We start from the raw sequence: 17,948 nt of genomic DNA, 5'->3' as shown, positions 1-17,948 counted from the left end.
ACATGTTACAATAATAAATCAAATCAAATCTATGCTTCTCATAGTTTTATAGACTTCTATCAGGTCCCCCCTCAGCCTCTGGCACTCCAGAGGAAATAGCTCTAGTTTCTGGGAAGGCGGTGGCCTGGTGGTTTTATCATTAGACTATTAATCCAGAAACTCAGCTCATGTTCTGGGGACCCGGGTTCGAATCCCACCACGGCAGATGGTGGAATTTGAATTCAATAAAATTTATCTGGAATTAAGAATCTACTGATGACCATGAAACCATTGTTGGAAACACCCATCTGGGTCAGTAATGTCTCTTTAGGGAAGGAAATCTGCCGTCCTTACCCGGTCTGGTCTATATGTGACTCCAGAGCCACAGCAATGTGGTTGACTCTCAACTGCCCTCAGGCAACTAGGGATGGGCAATAAATACTGGCCCAGCCAGCGACGACCATGTCCCACAAATAAATTTTTAAAAAGTTTGTCCAGCCTCTCCTTACAGCTCACAGTTTCTAATCCAGACAGAATCCTCTTCTGCATCATCATACAATGTTCCTGTGGGAGGTGATCTCATCATCCTTTCCCAAGAACACAGGGTGTTTCTGAGTCACATGGTGCTAAATATTCCTTCAATGTGACTATGTCCTCCTTACTCCGGTTGGGGTTGGTTTCTCATCAGCACTGGTGGGTCATCAGTTAGAAGATGAAGACGCAAAGAGCTGGAGAAAAGCTCAGCAGGTCCGGCAGCATCAATGGAGAGAGAAACAAGCATTCCAGGGGTGTGGTGGCATGGTCCCTTTAAGGGGGTCATGTGACCGAGCCAGACCCTATGGGAGAGCCAGCACAGGAAGCCGAGCCAATCAGAGCTGGGGAGGAACCTCGGTTGGAGCCGAGGAAGTGGAGAGTGTAGTCTTGTCTTTAGTTCTGTCTAACTGTTCCTTGTATGTACAGATTTATTTTGTTGGTTAAAAAACCCTTCTGAATTTGTAGTCACAAGGAGTTGCTCTTAGGTTGATATCCTTGCGGCAGAACTGGAGACAGTTAGAGATGTGACAAGCTTCAGACAAGGGCAAGAGATACAGGCTGAAAGGAGGGAAGGAGAGGAGAAAGGAGAGGTTGATGCAGGACGGGGAGATTAAATGAGGAATGGGATGATGGTGTCAGGGGAAGGGAGATGGTGATGGGTTTGGGATAGGTATAAATGGGAACAGTAAATTCATTGATGGTTAAGGTAGGCAATGAATGATCTTTATAAAGAAGCCACAAATTGACTGAAGGTATCACTAAGGAAGATGATCCATGTCTCTGTGGTTAGATTAAGCTGGAAATCCATCATCACCATGGCCATGATACCTAATGAGAGAGAGAGAGATTTGTAGAATCCCTACAGTGCACAAGAGAACATTCAACCAATCAAGGCTGCACCAACTCTCTGACAGAGTATCTTACACAAACCCTTTGCCCCACCCTCTCCCCATAATCCCCACTTAGCATGGCCAATCCACCTAACCTACACACCTTCGGACACTAAGGGGCAACTTAGCGTGACCAATCTGCCTAATCTGCACAAAGCGGTTCGCACTGCTGCTTCACAGTGCAAGGACCTGGGTTCGATTCCCAGCTCGGGTCACTGTCTGTGTGGAGTTTGCACATTCTCCCCGTGTCTACGTGGGTTTCCTCCGGGTGCTCCAGATTTCTCCCACAGTCCGAAAGACGTGCTGGTTAGAGTGCATTGGCCGTGCTAAATTCTCCCTCAGTGTACCCGAACAAGTGCCAGAGTGTGGCGACTAGGGGATTTTCACAGTAACTTCATTGTGGTGTTAATGTAAGCCTACTTGTGACTAATAATAAATAAACTAAACTTTTCTTTGGACACTATGGGGCAATTTAGTGTGGTCAATCCCCCTAACGTGCACATCTTTGGACACAAAAGAGAATTTAGCACGACCAATCCACCCAAACAGCACATCTTTCAGAATGTGGGAGGAAACCCACGCAGACACAGGGAGAACATACAGACTCTGCACCGACAGTGACCCAAATCGGGAATCGAACCCGGGTCATGGGCGTGTGAGTCAGCAGTGCTAATCACTGTGCCACCGTGCCAGTCCTTGCTTCCCCCTCCCCTCTGGCGAATCGGGTGGAGGCAGCTGTGCCAGGGTCCTGAGCCACACAAGGTGATTGCAGATTTACCAGCAGGGAACGTAAGCCATCGGGTTATGAGTCAGAAGGCTGTCGATGGTAATGGGGAGGAAGGTGATGATCTGAGTGATTCAGTTCTCGGTCTGAGGGAGTTCTCACAAACTGTTCAAATCCACAACGTCCCTTTTCTAGGGTTTGTCTTTCACCCACAACCTCCCTAACCTCAGGATTTCCCAAGCTCGAGACGGCAGAGTGAAGTGTTGTAATGCAGGAAGATCACCAGTCAATTTGTGAATAGCAAGCTCCCACAAACTGCAACTCTGTGAATGCTACACAGGTAGATGTGGCAGCTAACATTTTCCACACAGTAAGATAATGGGCAGATTGTTTGACTGTGTTTCTCACCTTTCCCCACCAATCCTGCTTCCTATTTCATAAAAATCCCTACAGTGTAGAAGGAGGCCATTCGGCCCATCAACCCTGCAGCGACTGCAATCCTGTTCCCATGACCCTGCTAATCCCCCTGTCACTAGGGTCAATTTCACACTGTCAATCAACCTAACCTGCGCATCTTTGGAGTGTGGGAGGAAACCCAGGAAGACACGGGGAGAACTGATAGGAGTCTGCAAGATTATGAGAGGCATGGACAGGGTGGATAGTCAGAAGCTTTATCCCAGGACGGAAGGGTTAATTACTAGGGGGGCACAGGTTTAAGGTGTGAGGGGTAAGGTTTAAAGGAGATGTACGAGGCAGATTTTTTACACAGAGGGTGGTGGGTGCCTGGAACTCGCTGCCAGGGGAGGGAGTGGAAGCGGATACGATAGAGACTTCTAAAGGGGCATCTGGGCAAATACATGAATAGGATGGGAATAGAGGGATACGGTCCCCAGAAGGGTAAGAGGTTTTAGTTCAGTCGGGCAGCATGGTCAGTGCAGGCTTGGAGGGCTGAAGGGTCTGTTCCTGTGCTGGAATTTTCTTTGTTCTAACGTGCAGACTCCACACAGGCGGTGACCCAAGCCGGGAATGGAACCCGGGTCCCTGGCGCTGTGAGGCAGCAGTGCCAACCACTGTGCCACCCCTGTTTGTTACCCGTTTTGTCAGATTGAGGGACATTCTCAGGACGACACCGGCACCCAGCACTCCCGACCACAAGCCGACAGCAATCAGTTTCATTTCTGCAGAAAGGAGAAATGGATGTGTGGGCACGGAACTGGCTGGCGAGGCTCCTGATTGCAACACCAGAGACAAAGAGGAAATGAGACCCGGCAGTGATCTGGCGAATGGAAGCTGCTCCAACAACACCGCATCCTAGCCGGGGACGCTGTAAACATGTCTCACCCCAGCCTGTACGAAAACGTGGATTCCATCGAAATGGTGGATCAGCAAGACCGTAAGGACAAAGAAATGGCCCAAAATAAAGGTAACTGTTGACTCAAAGGGAGACTCTTTCCCCTGGGCAACATGGTGGCTCCAGTTTCCTCCCACAGTCTGAAAGACGTGCAGGTTAGGTGGATTGGCCGTGCTAAATTGCCCTTTAGTTCAGGAGGATTAGCAGGGGAAGTATGTGGGAATACGGGGACAGGGTCTGGGCAGCACAGTGGTTAGCACGGCTGCCTCTCGCGCCAGAGACCCGGGTTCAATTCCGGCCTCGGGTCACTGTCTGTGTGGAGTCTGCATGTTCTCCCCGTGTCTACATGGGTTTCCTCCGGGTGCTCCAGTTTCCTCCCACAGTCTGAAAGACGTGCAGGTTAGTTAGGTGGATTGGCCGTGCTAAATTGACCCTATCAGGAGGATTAGCAGGGTAAATATGTGGGATTGCAGAGATAGTGCCTGGGCAGCACAGTGGGTTAGCACTGCTGCCTCACAGCGCCGGGGACCTGGGTTCAATTCTGGCCTCGGGTCACTGTCTGTGCGGAGTCTGCACATTCTCCCCGTGTCTGCGTGGGTTTCCTCCGGGTGCTCTGGTTTCCTCCCACAGTCTGAAAGACATGGAGGCCTGGGGGATTGGCCGTGCTAAAGTGCTCCTTAGAGTCCAAAGACGTGCTGTTTAGGGTGAATTGGCCGTGCTAAATTCTCCCTCAGTGTACCCGAACAGGTGCCAGAGTGTGGCGACTGGGGGATTTTCACAGTAACTTCATTGCAGTGTTAATGTAAACCTTACTTGTGACCAATAAATAAACTGAAGGGTGATGCGATTCAGGGAACTTTCATCACGTAATGCCCTTGAACTTCCCCCCTCTCCAATCCACCCCCACCCCCACCCCCACCCACACTGATCAGGATGCTGTCATCTTGTCTTTCAGCTCAGTCCGAAGAGGAAATTTCTCGAAGGAAGAATTTGATGCTGTTTATCTCTGGTTCCCTGACTTGCTGCATCTTTCTGTGCCTGGCATTACTGCTCGTGGGACTGCTCCATGGTACGTCCGGTGTTCAAACTGTCACAGTGGGGGGTTCTGTCACTGACTAAAGTTCCAGCGCTCTCCCTGCAGCCTCACTCACATTGTCTCATCTAAAGGGTGGGATGGGGGGAGGGGGGGGGCAGTCTGCTTGCATTTTGCTAGCACCTGTCACCAATTCTGGACATCACAAATCGCTTCACGGTAAAGTACTACTGAAACTGTCCAAAGATGTGTAGGTTAGGTGGATTGGCCATGCTAAATTGCCCCTTAGTGTCCAAAGATGTGTAGGTTAGGTGGATTGGCCATGCTAAATTGCCCCTTAGTGTCCAAAGATGTGCAGGTTAGGGGGGATTGGCCATGCTAAATTGCCCCTTAGTGTCCAAAGATGTGTAGGTTAGGCGGATTGGCCATGATAAATTGTCCCTTAGTGTCCAAAGATGTGTAGGTTAGGGGGATTATTAGGGTCAATGCATGGGGTTACGGGGATAGAACCTGGGTGGGATTGTTGTCGGTGGCTGAATGGCCTCTTCCTGCATGGTAGGAATTCTATGATTCTATGAAATACAGTCGCTGGTGAAATGTAGGAAATTTGGTAGACAAGGGGCAGAGTTATCCTGGCTGGGTGAATGGGGGCGGACCACCCAAAGATCCATTGATCTCAGGCAGGATTTTCCAGTCTTGGGGCGAAGGTGCTGGAAAACCCCACCCTTTGTGTTTAAAGTTTAAAAGTTTATTGATCAGTGTCACAAGTAGGCTTACATTAACACTGAATTCACAATGAAGTTATTGTGAAAAATCCCCTGATCGCACAGCAAGCTCCCACAAACAGCCATGTGGTAATGACCAGATGTTTTTGTGATGTTGATTGAGGGGTTAAATGTTATCCAGGGACACTGGGGATAAACTCCTATCCCCATCCCACCCACTCTCCAAAATCCTGGGCCCAGAACTTTATTATAACCTGATTTCATATAAACCCTACAGTGCAGAAAGAGGCCATTCAGCCCATCGAGTTTCCTCCCACAGTCTGAAAGATGTGCTGGTTAGGGTGCATTGGCCGTGCTAAATTCTCCCTCAGTGTACCCGAACAGGTGCTGGAATGCGGCAATTAGGGGAATTTCACATTAACTTCCTTGCAGTGTTAATGTAAGACTTACTTGTTACTAATAAATAAACTTTAAACCTAACCTACATATCATGGGACACTAAGGGGCAATTTAGCACAGCCAATCCACCTAACCTGCACATCTTTGGACCATGGGAGGAAACCGGAGCACCCGGAGGAAACCCACGCAGACTCGGGGAGAATGTGCAGACTCCACACAGAGAGTGACCCAAGCCTGGAAATCAAACCCAGGTCCCTGGTGCTGTGAGGCAGCAGTGCTAACCACTGTGCCAGCGTGCCACCCCAGGTGGGGATGTTCAGCTGCCCAGATGTGGAGGTGTGCTCACATTCTGCAGTGTGATAAACAAGCCACCCATTAGCTGTGACACAGGACAAGAGCCGGGTAAAGTAGCTTATCATTGGCACCCCGGGTTGAGGGTTGGGAGTTCTCAATGGCCCATTATGAGGGTGCAGCCTCAGGCGATACCATTCTACTAGAACAAAGAACAAAGAAAATTACAGACCCTTCGGCCCTCCAAGCCTGCGCTGACCATGCTACCCGTCTGAATTAAGTAGAAAGGGACAAAGTAGAAAGGGTCGAGAGCTTCAAGTTTGTAGGTGTCCAGATCATTAACAACCTGACCTGGACCCCCCATGCCAATACTATAGTTAAGAAAACCCACCAACACCTCTACTTCCTCAGGAGACTAAGGAAATTTGGCATGTCTGCTACAACTCTTACCAACTTTTACACCATAGAAAGCATTCTTTCTGGTTGTATCACAGCTTGGTATGGGCTCCTGCTCTGCCCAAGACTGCAAGGAACTACAAGAGGTCATGAATGTAGCCCAGTCCATCACACAAACCAGCCTCCCATCCATTGACTCTGTCTACACTTCCCGCTGCCCTGGCAAAGCAGCCAGCATAATTAAGGACCCAACACACCCCGGACATTCTCTCTTCCACCTTCTTCCTTTGGGAAAAAAGATACAAAAGTCTGAGGTCACGTACCAACCGACTCAAGAACAGCTTCTTCCCTGCTGCCGTCTGACTTTTGAATGGACCTATCTCGCATTAAGTTGATCTTTCTCTACACCCTAGCTACGATTGTAACACTACATTCTGCACTCACTCGTTTCCTTCTCTATGAACGGTATGCTTTGTCTGTATAACATACAAGAAACAATACATTTCGCTGTATGTTAATACATGTGACAATAATAAATCAAATCAAATCAAATTAAAACTCCTTAACCTTCCAGGAACCATAACCATCTGGTCCCATCCTATTCGTGTTTTCGTCAAGATGCCCCTTAAAACTCACTATCGTATCTGCTTCCACAATCTCCCCCGGCAGCGAGTTCCAGGTACCCACCACCCTCTGTGTAAAGAACTTACTTCGTACATCTCCTTTAAATCTTGTCCCTCGCACCTTAAACCAATGCACCCTAGTAATTGACTCTTCCATCCTGTGAAAAAGCTTCCGACTATCCAGGCGATGATCAGTTATCTATTCTGACTATAATGCTTTAACCTTGTCCCTCAGTTGCAGGGATGTGTACGAGAATGATGTTGCTGCAGGAAAATTTGCAGGCGGAATTTACTCAGTTCAAGAACGAAGGTGAGCCAGCTGCCATTTTCTGTTGAGTTCAGGAGGATCGAGCTCTCTCTCCAAAGGGGTTTGATAGAACGGCCGTGGAGATAACAGGCAGGATTTTCCAGCCCCTTCCCCATCACCGGTAAAACACCGGCCATGGCAAGGAGAGACCCTTAAGCGGCCTTATAAGGCCATTCAGCCCAAGGGTGGGTGCCAGGGTGGACCCCCCCTCCACCCCTCCACCACCCCCCACCCCCCACCCCACCCCCCCCATGAAACTGCAGGTGGGGGTGAGCATGGAGCCACTCCCTGGACTTTACAATGTTCTTCCCCTCACCTTCAAAACCCAGCCCGTCTGCCCAAGACCGCAAGGAACTACAAAAGATTGTGAATGTAGCCCAATCCATCACACAAACCATCCATGCCTTTCACGCAACCCCTCTCTCCCTCCCCTGAACCCCCCCCTACTCTCAGCCCCGGTATCAACATACGCTTTTGAAGGGGTTGTAATCTGAGTAACAGAACAAGCCCATTGTGAAGCCTGAGGCACACGTCTATTTGTACACGTCTATTTGTACACTCAGAACAGCTCATGCCCACTCTGCTCCAGGGAACAAGGGACTGTTCATATGAAGGGGAGGCAATGGCCCAGTGGTGTTATCGTTTGACTATTAATCTAGAAGCTCAATTAACGTTCTGGGGACCTGGGTTCGAATCCCACCACAGCAGATGGTGGAATTCAAGTTCAGTAGAAAATATCTGGAATTAAGAATCCACTGATGACCATGAAGCCATTGTTGAAAAAACCCATCTGGTTCACTAATGCCCTTTCTGCTCTGATGAAGGGTCATCCAGACTTGAAACGTTGGCTCTTTTCTCTCCTCCCAGATGCTGTCAGACCGATTGAGATTTTCCTGTTTTTGTTTCAGATTCCAGCATCCACAGTATTTTGCCTTTACAGACCGTCCTTACCCTGGTCTGGCCTTCATGTGACTCCAAACCCATTGCGATGTGGTTGACTCTCAACTGCCCTCCAAGGGCAACTAGAGATGGGCAATAGATGCTGGCCCAACCAGCGACGCCCGTATCCCATGAATAGAAAAGATACTCAGGCATCAGGGGAGGGTACGTTCTCCAGTCTGGTGGAGTGTTTGATATTTCCTCTGTTTAATATCGTTACTCCCCCCCCCCCACCTCTCCAGAATGCCCCAGTCGCCGATGCCCCGGTAACTGGCATCAGTTCCAACAGGCCTGTTACTACTTTTCAACGCGGAAAGGCAACTGGCACTTTGCGACGCAGCAATGCTCCTCGGAATATTCACATCTGCTGGTGATCAGCAACGCGGTGGAACGGGTAAGGAGAAGGCTTCTGGGCTCAGACAGAAAGACAACTTCCCCTTTTTATTTGTGCTTTGCCACTTTTCACTGGGCTCACACCCCAGCCTTGTTGACCCCCCTTGTCCTTTCCCTGTGGCTTGTTGTCTTCTTGCCCCCTTTTCATTCTAAAAAATGATTGGTGTTAGTTTTTTCTGGTGTGGGGTGGTGAATGGGGGGGGGTACCCTCGTGTGAGGGGGGAGGGGAAGGGGGGTTGTTGGGGGGGTTAGAGGAAGACAGGGTGATGTTCTGGTTCTGCCGTATTTTAAGTAGTTAAGGGGAGATGGTTGTTGAGGGGGTGCGTGTTAGGGGGAAGGGACTGTTCAGTTGGGGGTTTATGTGTTTCTGGGGGTTGGGATGTCCAATCGGTGTGTGTGTGTGTTGGAGAGTTTTATTGGGGATTTCTTCGCTGGGGAGCTTTTGTGTCTGTTGGTGAGTCAGTCTCCTGTTTTTCGGGGGGAGTAGCAGGTGGGTTACTGGGGGGAGGTCAGGCAGTGGGGTGGGGGGGCGCGGGAAGTGTCCTTGGGGGTTTCCTGATCGGACGTTGCTGGCTAGTTTGCGGGTTGAGTCAAATTTATTAGTCACAAGTCAGTTAACATTAACACTGCAATGAAGTTACTGTGAAAATCCCCTAGCTGCTACACTCCGGCGCCTGTTCGGAGGGAGAATTTAGCACGGCCAATGCACCCTAACCAGCATGTCTTTCAGACTGTGGGAGGAAACCAGAGCACCCGGAGGAAACCCACACAGACATGGGGAGAACATGCAGACTCCACACGGACAGTGACCCAAGTCGAGAATTCAACCTGGGTCCATATGAGGCAGCAGTACCAATCACTGTGCCACCATGCCACCCCAGAAGGGTGGTTTATTGTCTTCCCATGTCTTGGTACTTTTGCCTCCAGTTAAGGTGGGTGGGTGGGTGGGAAGGGAAGGCTGGTGGGATGAGGTGACTTTTTATCTGTGTTGTGATGGGCTGGATGGTGTGTGGATTAAGGTAGCATGTATCAGGTTGGTGTGGGGGTGCTGCGGAGCGAGTAAGGGTTAGGGTTAGGGTTCAGATAATTGATTTATATAAACCTCTGGCAAAGATGTTGGCGCCTGCCTCCCATCCCTGGGTCTCACTGGTGTCAAACCCGGTTCAGCCAGTAAGTGCTGCGATTCTTGGTCACAGGGCTGCCAGCTCAAGGCCCGCCCCACAGATCATGACTACAAAACCTGGCGTGGCATTCGCAGTGCAGCGCTGCGGGAGTGCTGCACTGCCAGAGGCATTCCAGCTGGGATCCACAACCAAGTTTTCCCCTGAGGTGGATGTAGAGGACCTCAATTCTGAAGCAGAGCAGGGGAGTTATCCCGATGGCCCACATTTACCCCTCAACCAACATCACGAGAAAAACAGGTGAACTGGTCATAGTGTCACTGCTGTTTGTGGGAGGCTTGCTGAGAATAAATTGTTGCTGCAACTCCTAGTTTCCCCTACAGATCTCAAACAACAACGAGACAGAGTACAGGAATGAGATAGAGAATCTGGTGAACTGGTGCGGCAACAATAATCTCTTCCTCAATGTCAACAAAGCAAAGGAGATTGTCATCGCCTTCAGGAACTGTAAAGGAGAACATGCCCCTGTCTACATCAATGGGGACAAAGTAGAAATGGTCAAGAGCTTCAAGTTTTTAGGTGTCCAGATCACCAACAACCTGTCCTGGTCCCCCCCATGCCGACACTATAGTTAAGAAAGCCCACGAACACCTCTACTTTCTCAGAAGACTAAGGAAATTTGGCATGTCAGCTACGACTCTCACCGACTTTTACAGATGCACCATAGAAAGCATTCTTTCTGGTTGGATCACAGTTTGGTATGGGCTCCTGTTCTGCCCAAGACCGCAAGGAACTACAAAGGGTCATGAATGTAGCCCAATCCATCACACAAACCAGCCTCCCATCCATTGACTCTGTCTACACGTCCACAGCAGCCACATAATTAAGGACCCTATGCATGCTAGACATTCTCTCTTCCATCTTCTTACAACTGGAAAAAGATGCAAAAGTCTGAGGTCATGTATCAACTGAGTCAAGAACAGCTTCTTCCCTGCTGCTATCAGACTTTTCAATGGACCTACCTTATATTAAGCTGATCTTTTTCTACACCGTAGCAATGACTGTAACACTATATTCTGCACCCTCTCCTTTCCTTCTCCCCTGTGTACTCTATGAACGGTATGCTTTGTCTGTATAGCGCGCAAGAAACAATACTTTTCACTATATGTTAATACTCGTGACAATAATAAATCAAATCAAAAAAATTAATGATGTGGAGATGCCAGTGTTGGACTGGGGTGGGCACAGTAAGAAATCTCAACACCAGGTTAAAGTCCAATAGGCTTAGATGGCATCATGAGCTTTCAGAGTGCTGCCTGTTCATCAGGTGCTGTTCCTTCCTCACCTGATGAAGAGGCAGCGCTCCACAAGCTCGCACTACCAAATAAACCTGTTGGACTTTAACCTGGTGTTGTGAGCGTTCTTACTGTGTTTTATAACAGGAGCAGACATGTGACATTGGCCTGTGGAGTGTGTTGGGAGATCCTGGGATTGTAAAAGGTTCCATACAAAACACATTGATGCCCTCCCCAGTTTCCTGGGGGAGGCAGTGTCAGCATGGAGCGGATGGGCCAAAGGGCCTATTTCCATGTTGTATTGCTCCATGTCTGCTCAAAGGCTGAGCCAGTCACGTTAGGCTCATTGGGCAACTTTTGTGGTTCAGCTTCAGCTGAGCATCCACAACAAACTGGGTATGTCGAAAAATTCTGTAACTCAGCACAGTCGGAACCTCAGCTCATTACCCTCAGCGTCGCTGCTATTTCCAGCGGTTTCTTACAGCAGAGTGGCAAAAGAGCTCGAGGAAGATTACTAAGTTCCCCTTTCAGGAATGAGTGACCTTTTTTAAAAGAATGGTAGCGTGCATGGATATTGCTGAAGTAGGGGCAATGATAACCAGTGAAAGGTTACATTGGCATATCAGAGCCTGATGGTGCATCGGATGCTGGAGAATCCTTTCAGTTCTTCAATTTGCATTTGATTAGATTTGATTTATTATTGTCACATGTATTAACATACAGTGAAAAGTATTGTTTCTTGCACGCTATACATACAAAACATACCGTTCATAGAAAAGGAAAGGATAGAGTGCAGAATGTAGTGTTACAGTCATAGCTAGGATGTAGAGAAAGATTAACTTAGTCCAAAGTATATCGGTTCAAAAGTCTGACAGCAGCAGGGAAGAAACTGTTCTTGAGCCGGTTGGTACGTGACCTCAGACTTTTGTATCTTTTTTCCCAACGGAAGAAGGCGGAAGAGAGAATGTCTGGGGCGCGTGGGGTCCTTGATTATGCTGGCTGCTTTGCCAAGGCAGCGGGAAGTGTAGACAGAGTCAATGGGTGGGAGGCTGGTTTGAGTGATGGACTGGGCTACATTCATGACCCTTTGTAGTTCCTTGTGGTCTTGGGAAGAGCAAGAGCCCATACCAAACTGTGATACAACCAGAAAGAATGGCCTCCTTCTGCACTGCGGGGATTCTAAAACTCTGAGTGTGAAAGGATTGCTCCCTTTTCTGAGGATCTTTCCAATTCAATCTTTGTACAGGATTTTATAACAAAGAAAGCAAACAATAGTCTGTATTGGATCGGACTGAGAGGTGTCGGTGAAGGGAACTGGACATGGGTCGATGGAACAGCTTGTAGACCCTCATCAACGTGAGTATCAGTACGAGGGCACCTTCTCTTTGCTCATACTAATGGAGAATGTACTGCACCCACACTGTGCAGATAGATTCACGTCAGTGTGAATTTTCCAACACAACATCCTCCCAACTGACTTCACCTCACTCCACCCTCCTACTCATTCCTTTCTCCCTCACGTGTTTACCTAGCTTCCTCATAACTACGCTAACAATCCTCACCTCAACCATTCACTGTGGGAGCCACTTCCACACCCGCACCACTCTCTGGGTGACAAAGTTTCTCCTGAATTCCCGATTGGATTTGTCCGTGACTATTTCATATTTCTGTTTTCTTCTCTACCTATCATGAACTGAAAATCTTTTAGCACATCTCCACTCAATTTTCTTTCTAGAGAAAAAAGCTCCAATTTGTTCAATCCTTTCTGCTCACTCTTAGGAGTGTATCTTCACCCTTCCCGTAGTGTCTCTATATCCCTTTTATAATTGTAGTAAGTCTTTGGAGGCAAAGGTCCCTTCACCAAAACCCCTTCATTTACAATTCCAACAGCAGTGCTCGCAGCCAGCAGTCTACCTTCGGGAGTGCCAGGGGAACTGACACTCCCGGTTAAATACAAGGAGAAGACTCCCTGATTGGCCTATCAATTGGATTCTTAATCAGGGAGTTCATATTCCAAAAGGCCAACCTCAATGGCCTGATTAAAGCCATTACAATAATGTACAGCAATTCCCATTGCCAAGTGTGTGGACATAAACTACTGACCACAACAAGGTCCACTGCCACTGTGGAAACTCTCCATAACTCATAGAGTGGAGCAGTCATCACGCGTCAAGTCCAACCACTGCTGGTGAATAGACTTCAGACTCTTGCTACAAGTTGTTATTCTTCGAGTCCAAGCAGTGAGAAGTTCCAGAGTACAATTACTCCTGGGGTAATCTGTGTCACACCTACCGTCACCTCATTGTGTTTTTCTGTTGAAAGGTTCTGGACTGTCGGAGAGCCAAATAACTGGCAGGGTCACACTGAGGATTGTGTCCACATTGAAAAGGAAGGAAGATGGAACGACAACCAGTGCTCTGCAAACCTTTCCTGGATCTGTGAGAAAAAACTAAAGTCAGCATGACATTTCTGCTCTAGAACTCAATTATACAAATAAACACAGCATTGTTAGTGCCTGAAATATACCAGGCTGAGGAACAACACACATAACTTAACGCAACTCCACTCATTTCAACTCAATTCAACTCAACTCAGGTCAACTAAACTCAACCCTATTCAACCCAACTCAACTCCTCAGGTCAACTTAACACAACTCAACCCAATTCAACTCAACACATCAAATCAACTCAACCCAGGTCAACTTAACTCAGGCCAACTCCAGTCACCTCAGGTCCACTTAACTCAACCCAAACAAATCCAACCCAACTCAATCCAACCCAACCCAACAAATTGAACACAACTCAATCCAATTCAACGCAACTCAACACAATTCAACTCAACTCAACCAACTCAATTCAACTCAACTCAACTCAGCTCAATACAACACAACTCAACTCAACACAATGTAACTCAACAGCTCAACTCAACACAACACAATTCAACCCATCTCAACTCAATTCAGCTCAAAACAACACAATACAATTCAACTCAACACAACTCAGCTCAACACAAATCAACTCTGCTCAACACAATACAACTCAACTCAACACAACTCAACTCTCAACTCAACTAAGCTCAACAAAACACAACACAGTACAACTCAACACAACACAGCTCAACACAATTCAACTCAGCTCAACACAACACAACTCAACTCAACACAAACTCAACTCAACTCAGCACAAACCAACTCAACACAACACAACTCAACACAATGCATCTCAACTCATGTCAATTCAACACAACACAACTCAACTCAACTCAGCTCAACACAACTGAGCTCATCTCAACACAAACTTAACTCAACTCAACTCAACATAATTCAACTCAACTCAACTCAACCAACTCAACTCAACCCAACTCAACTCAATCCCACCTCAGTTCATCTCAACTTAACACAACTCAGCTCAACTCAACTCAGCTCATCTCAACTCAACTCAATCCACCCAACTCAATCCCACCTCAGTTCAACTCAACACAACTCAGCTCAACTCAACTCAGCTAAACCCACCCAACTCAACGCAACTCAACGCAACGCAACGCAACACAACATAATTCAACTCAACATAACATTACTCAACTCCACTCAACACAACTCAATTCAACACAACTCAACTCAATGCAACCCAACTCAACACGCCTCAACACAACTCAACTCAACTGAATTCAGTTCAACTCAACTCAACACAACTGAACTCAATTCAACTCAAGTCAACACAACTCAATTCAGGTCAACTCAATACAACTCGACTCAACTCAACACAACTCACTTTGGGTCAACTCAACCCCACTCAACTCAACTCAGGTCAACTCAACTTGCCTGAGTTGAACTGATTTAATTCAAGTCAATTTAGCTAAAGTCAGTTGTGTCTAGATTGTTAGTAGTCTGCACTTGTTTTTATAATGTTTATCTTGTAGCAAGTACTGAATAAAGGCAAATACGTTATCATTCTTGGGTTTAAATTAATTTCTGCCTTGTCCACCATGACCGATTTACTCCTGTAGTTTTTGTCAACTTGTTGGATTTGTGAGATAATAAAACTCTGTGTGCCATTTTGAGTTGAGCAGCAGCAGAACCAGTCTGGCTAATTTTAACTTCACTCGGATCCAATATTGAATAAAGAATGAATTGGATAGAAAACCAATTGTAAAACCAGCCATCGTTCCAGCAACTTTCTGTTCTCAGGATAAAATGTTGCTGCTTTTCTCCACAGCTTTGCTATCTGATTATTAGGAATGCCTCTCTCTTTTCCTTGCACCCAAACTTTAATTTGTAAGCACAGGTTCTCTTTTATGTGGGATCTCCAATGAAACCCAGTCCCAGACAGTCCAGGGTCCCGATTCACCAACTGATGCAGGGTTTAAGTTGGCACAGATGATAGAAGATGATGGAAGATGGCCTCCTACGTGACAAAACCCAGTCACACAACAGGTGATAAACCACCAAATGTCCCTTATTTGTAAACCTCTTCTACCAAAGTTATCTTAGATCATTCGATATCCTCCCCACCAGGGACTTCAGACTGAAAGGTTGATCATCATTTCAAAATACATCAGTAATTGCAATTCAAAGAGCAATTCATTGGCTGTCAAGTTTTTTAGGCCATCCTGAGATCATGAAAGCCGCTATATAAATGTAATTCCTTTCCTGATGGAAGATTCCAGTTTGCCATTAAAAGCCTAACTGAGTCATGAGCCCCCCCCCATGAATGGCACGCTGACACAGTGGTTAGAACTGCTGCCTCACAGCGCCAGGGACCTGGGTTTGATTTCCGGCTTGGGTCACCGTCTGTGCGGGGTCTGTACATTCTCCCTGTGTCTGCGTGGGTTTCCTCCGGGTGCTCCGGTTTCCTCCCACAGTCCAAAGATGTGCGGGTTAGCTTGATTGGCCGTGGTAAATTGCCACTTAGTGTCTCAGGGTGTGTAGGTTAGAGGGATCAGTGGGGTAAATGTGTGGGGCTGTGGAAATAGGGCCTGGGTGGGATTGTTGTCAGTGCAGATTCAATGGACTGACAGGCCTCCTTCTGCATTGTAGGGTTTCTATGATTTCCATCAAGTCTTGGCCTATTCATCTTTCCAGTTAGCTCTTAGAATTAAAATCGTAGAATGCTACAGTGCGGAAGGAGGCCATTCAGCCCATCGAGTCTGCACCAACAAGCAATCCCACCCAGGCCCTATTCCTGTAACCGTATATATAAAAACCCAGCTTGCAGGTGCAGCAGGTGGTCAGGAAGGCGAATGGGATGCTGGCCTTCATAGCGAGGGGGATTGAATATAAAAGTAGGGAGGTCTTGCTGCAGCTGTATAGGGCATTGGTGAGGCCGCAGCTGGAGTACTGTGTGCAGTTTTGGGCGCTGTACTTACGCAAGGATATTTTGGCCTTGGAGGGAGTGCAGAGGAGGTTTACTAGGCTGATGCCGGAGTTGAGGGGGTTGAGCTATGAGGAGAGGCTGAATAAACTAGGCTTGTACTCGTTAGAGTTTAGAAGAATGAGGGGAGATCTCATTGAGACGTATAAGATGATGAATGGGATGGATAGGATAGAGGTGGAGAGACTCTTCCCGCTCAAAAAAGACACTAGGACTAGGGGGCACAGCCTCAAGATAAAGGGGGGGCGGTTTAGAACGGAGTTGAGGAGGAACTTCTTCACTCAAAGGGTGGTGAATCTCTGGAATTCTCTGCCCGTTGAAGTGGTGGAGGCTACCTCGCTAAATATTTTTAAGACGCGGGTTGATGGGTTTTTGATAAGAGAGAGGATTAAGGGTTATGGGGAGAGGGCGGGAATGTGGAACTGAGCCACGACAGATCAGCCATGATCTTATTGAATGGCAGGGCAGGCTCGAAGGGCTAGATGGCCTACTCCTGCTCCTATTTCTTATGTTCTGATGTTCTTATATATTTACCCTGCTAATCCCTGACAGTAAGGTCAATTTAGTATAGCCAATCAATCTGGCCTGCACAATTAAACAGGACAGGGCCCCATTTCAATAGAAAAGAGTTGGGTAAAGTTTTATAAGTTTATTTATTAGTGTCACAAGCAGACTTACATGAACACTGCAATGAAGTTACTGTGAGAATCTCCTAGTCACCACACTCCAACGCCTGTTCGGGTACACTGAGGAAGAATTTAGCACGGCCAATGCACCTAGCCAATCTTTCAAACTGTGGGAGGAAACCAGAGCATCCGGAGGAAACCCACGCAGACATGGGAGAACTCAGCACAGACAGTGACCCAAACTGGGAATCGAACCCGGGTCCCTGGTGCTGTGAGGCAGCAGTGCTAACCACTGTGCCGCAGTGCCATCCACTAGGGTGACCTGATTAAAGTTTTAAAAATGAAAGCTTTGATAGAGAAGGGTGTTTTCAATTTTTTGGGAGAAATTAGTCATCATCAATTTAAGGTAATTGGTAATAAATCCCAATGGGAATTCAGGAGAAACCTCTTGCCCAGAGAATGATGAGAATTGCGGAACTCACTTCCACCTGGAATAGTCGAGGTAAATCAACTCAAGGTTGTCTAGGATTGGAACAGGATCTTGATCAATTGGGCCAGTGGGCTGATGAATGGCAAGTGGAGTTTAATTTAGATAAATGTGAGGTGAGGCATTCTGGTAGATTGAACCAGGGCAGGATTTACTCAGTTAATGGTAGGGCGTTGGGGAGAGTTACAGAACAAAGAGATCTCGGGATGCATGTTCATAGCTCCTTGAAAGTGGAGTCACAGGTGGACAGAGTGGTGAAGAAGGCATTCAGCATGCTTGGTTTCATCGGTCAGAACTTTGAATACAGGAGTTGGGACGTCTTGTTGAAGTTGTACAAGACATTGGTGAGGCCACACTTGGAATACTGTGTACAGTTCTGGTCACCCTATTATAGAAAGGATATTATTAAACTAGAAAGAGTGCAGAAAAGATTTACCAGGATGCTACTGGGACTTGATGGTTTGAG

General features: G+C 47.4%; 1 protein-coding gene across 1 annotated transcript; it reads left to right on the top strand.

The window, feature by feature from the left end:
- Positions 1 to 3,409: 3,409 nt before the first annotated feature.
- LOC145360881 (hepatic lectin-like) lies at positions 3,410 to 13,860 on the top strand. The gene is made up of 6 exons (XM_080216381.1): positions 3,410 to 3,550; positions 4,434 to 4,547; positions 7,181 to 7,255; positions 8,434 to 8,585; positions 12,247 to 12,356; positions 13,323 to 13,860. Exons 1-6 carry the CDS (start codon positions 3,460 to 3,462, stop codon positions 13,462 to 13,464), a joined length of 684 nt encoding a protein of 227 aa, XP_080072507.1. The 5' UTR covers positions 3,410 to 3,459; the 3' UTR covers positions 13,465 to 13,860.
- Positions 13,861 to 17,948: the final 4,088 nt, after the last annotated feature.

This window comes from Carcharhinus amblyrhynchos, chromosome 33 (genome assembly GCF_965287045.1).
Source record: "Carcharhinus amblyrhynchos chromosome 33, sCarAmb.v2.hapA, whole genome shotgun sequence".
NCBI lineage: Eukaryota > Metazoa > Chordata > Chondrichthyes > Carcharhiniformes > Carcharhinidae > Carcharhinus > Carcharhinus amblyrhynchos.
This window is presented reverse-complemented; position numbering and strand designations above follow the sequence as displayed.

Coding starts and splice junctions, on each gene's coding strand:
- LOC145360881 (XM_080216381.1), top strand. CDS start 3,460: ATGTCTCACCCCAGCCTGTACGAAAACGTGGATTCCATCGAAATGGTG. Junction 8,586..12,246: donor TCAGCAACGCGGTGGAACGG/GTAAGGAGAAGG, acceptor ATCTTTGTACAG/GATTTTATAACAAAGAAAGC. Junction 12,357..13,322: donor GCTTGTAGACCCTCATCAAC/GTGAGTATCAGT, acceptor TTCTGTTGAAAG/GTTCTGGACTGTCGGAGAGC.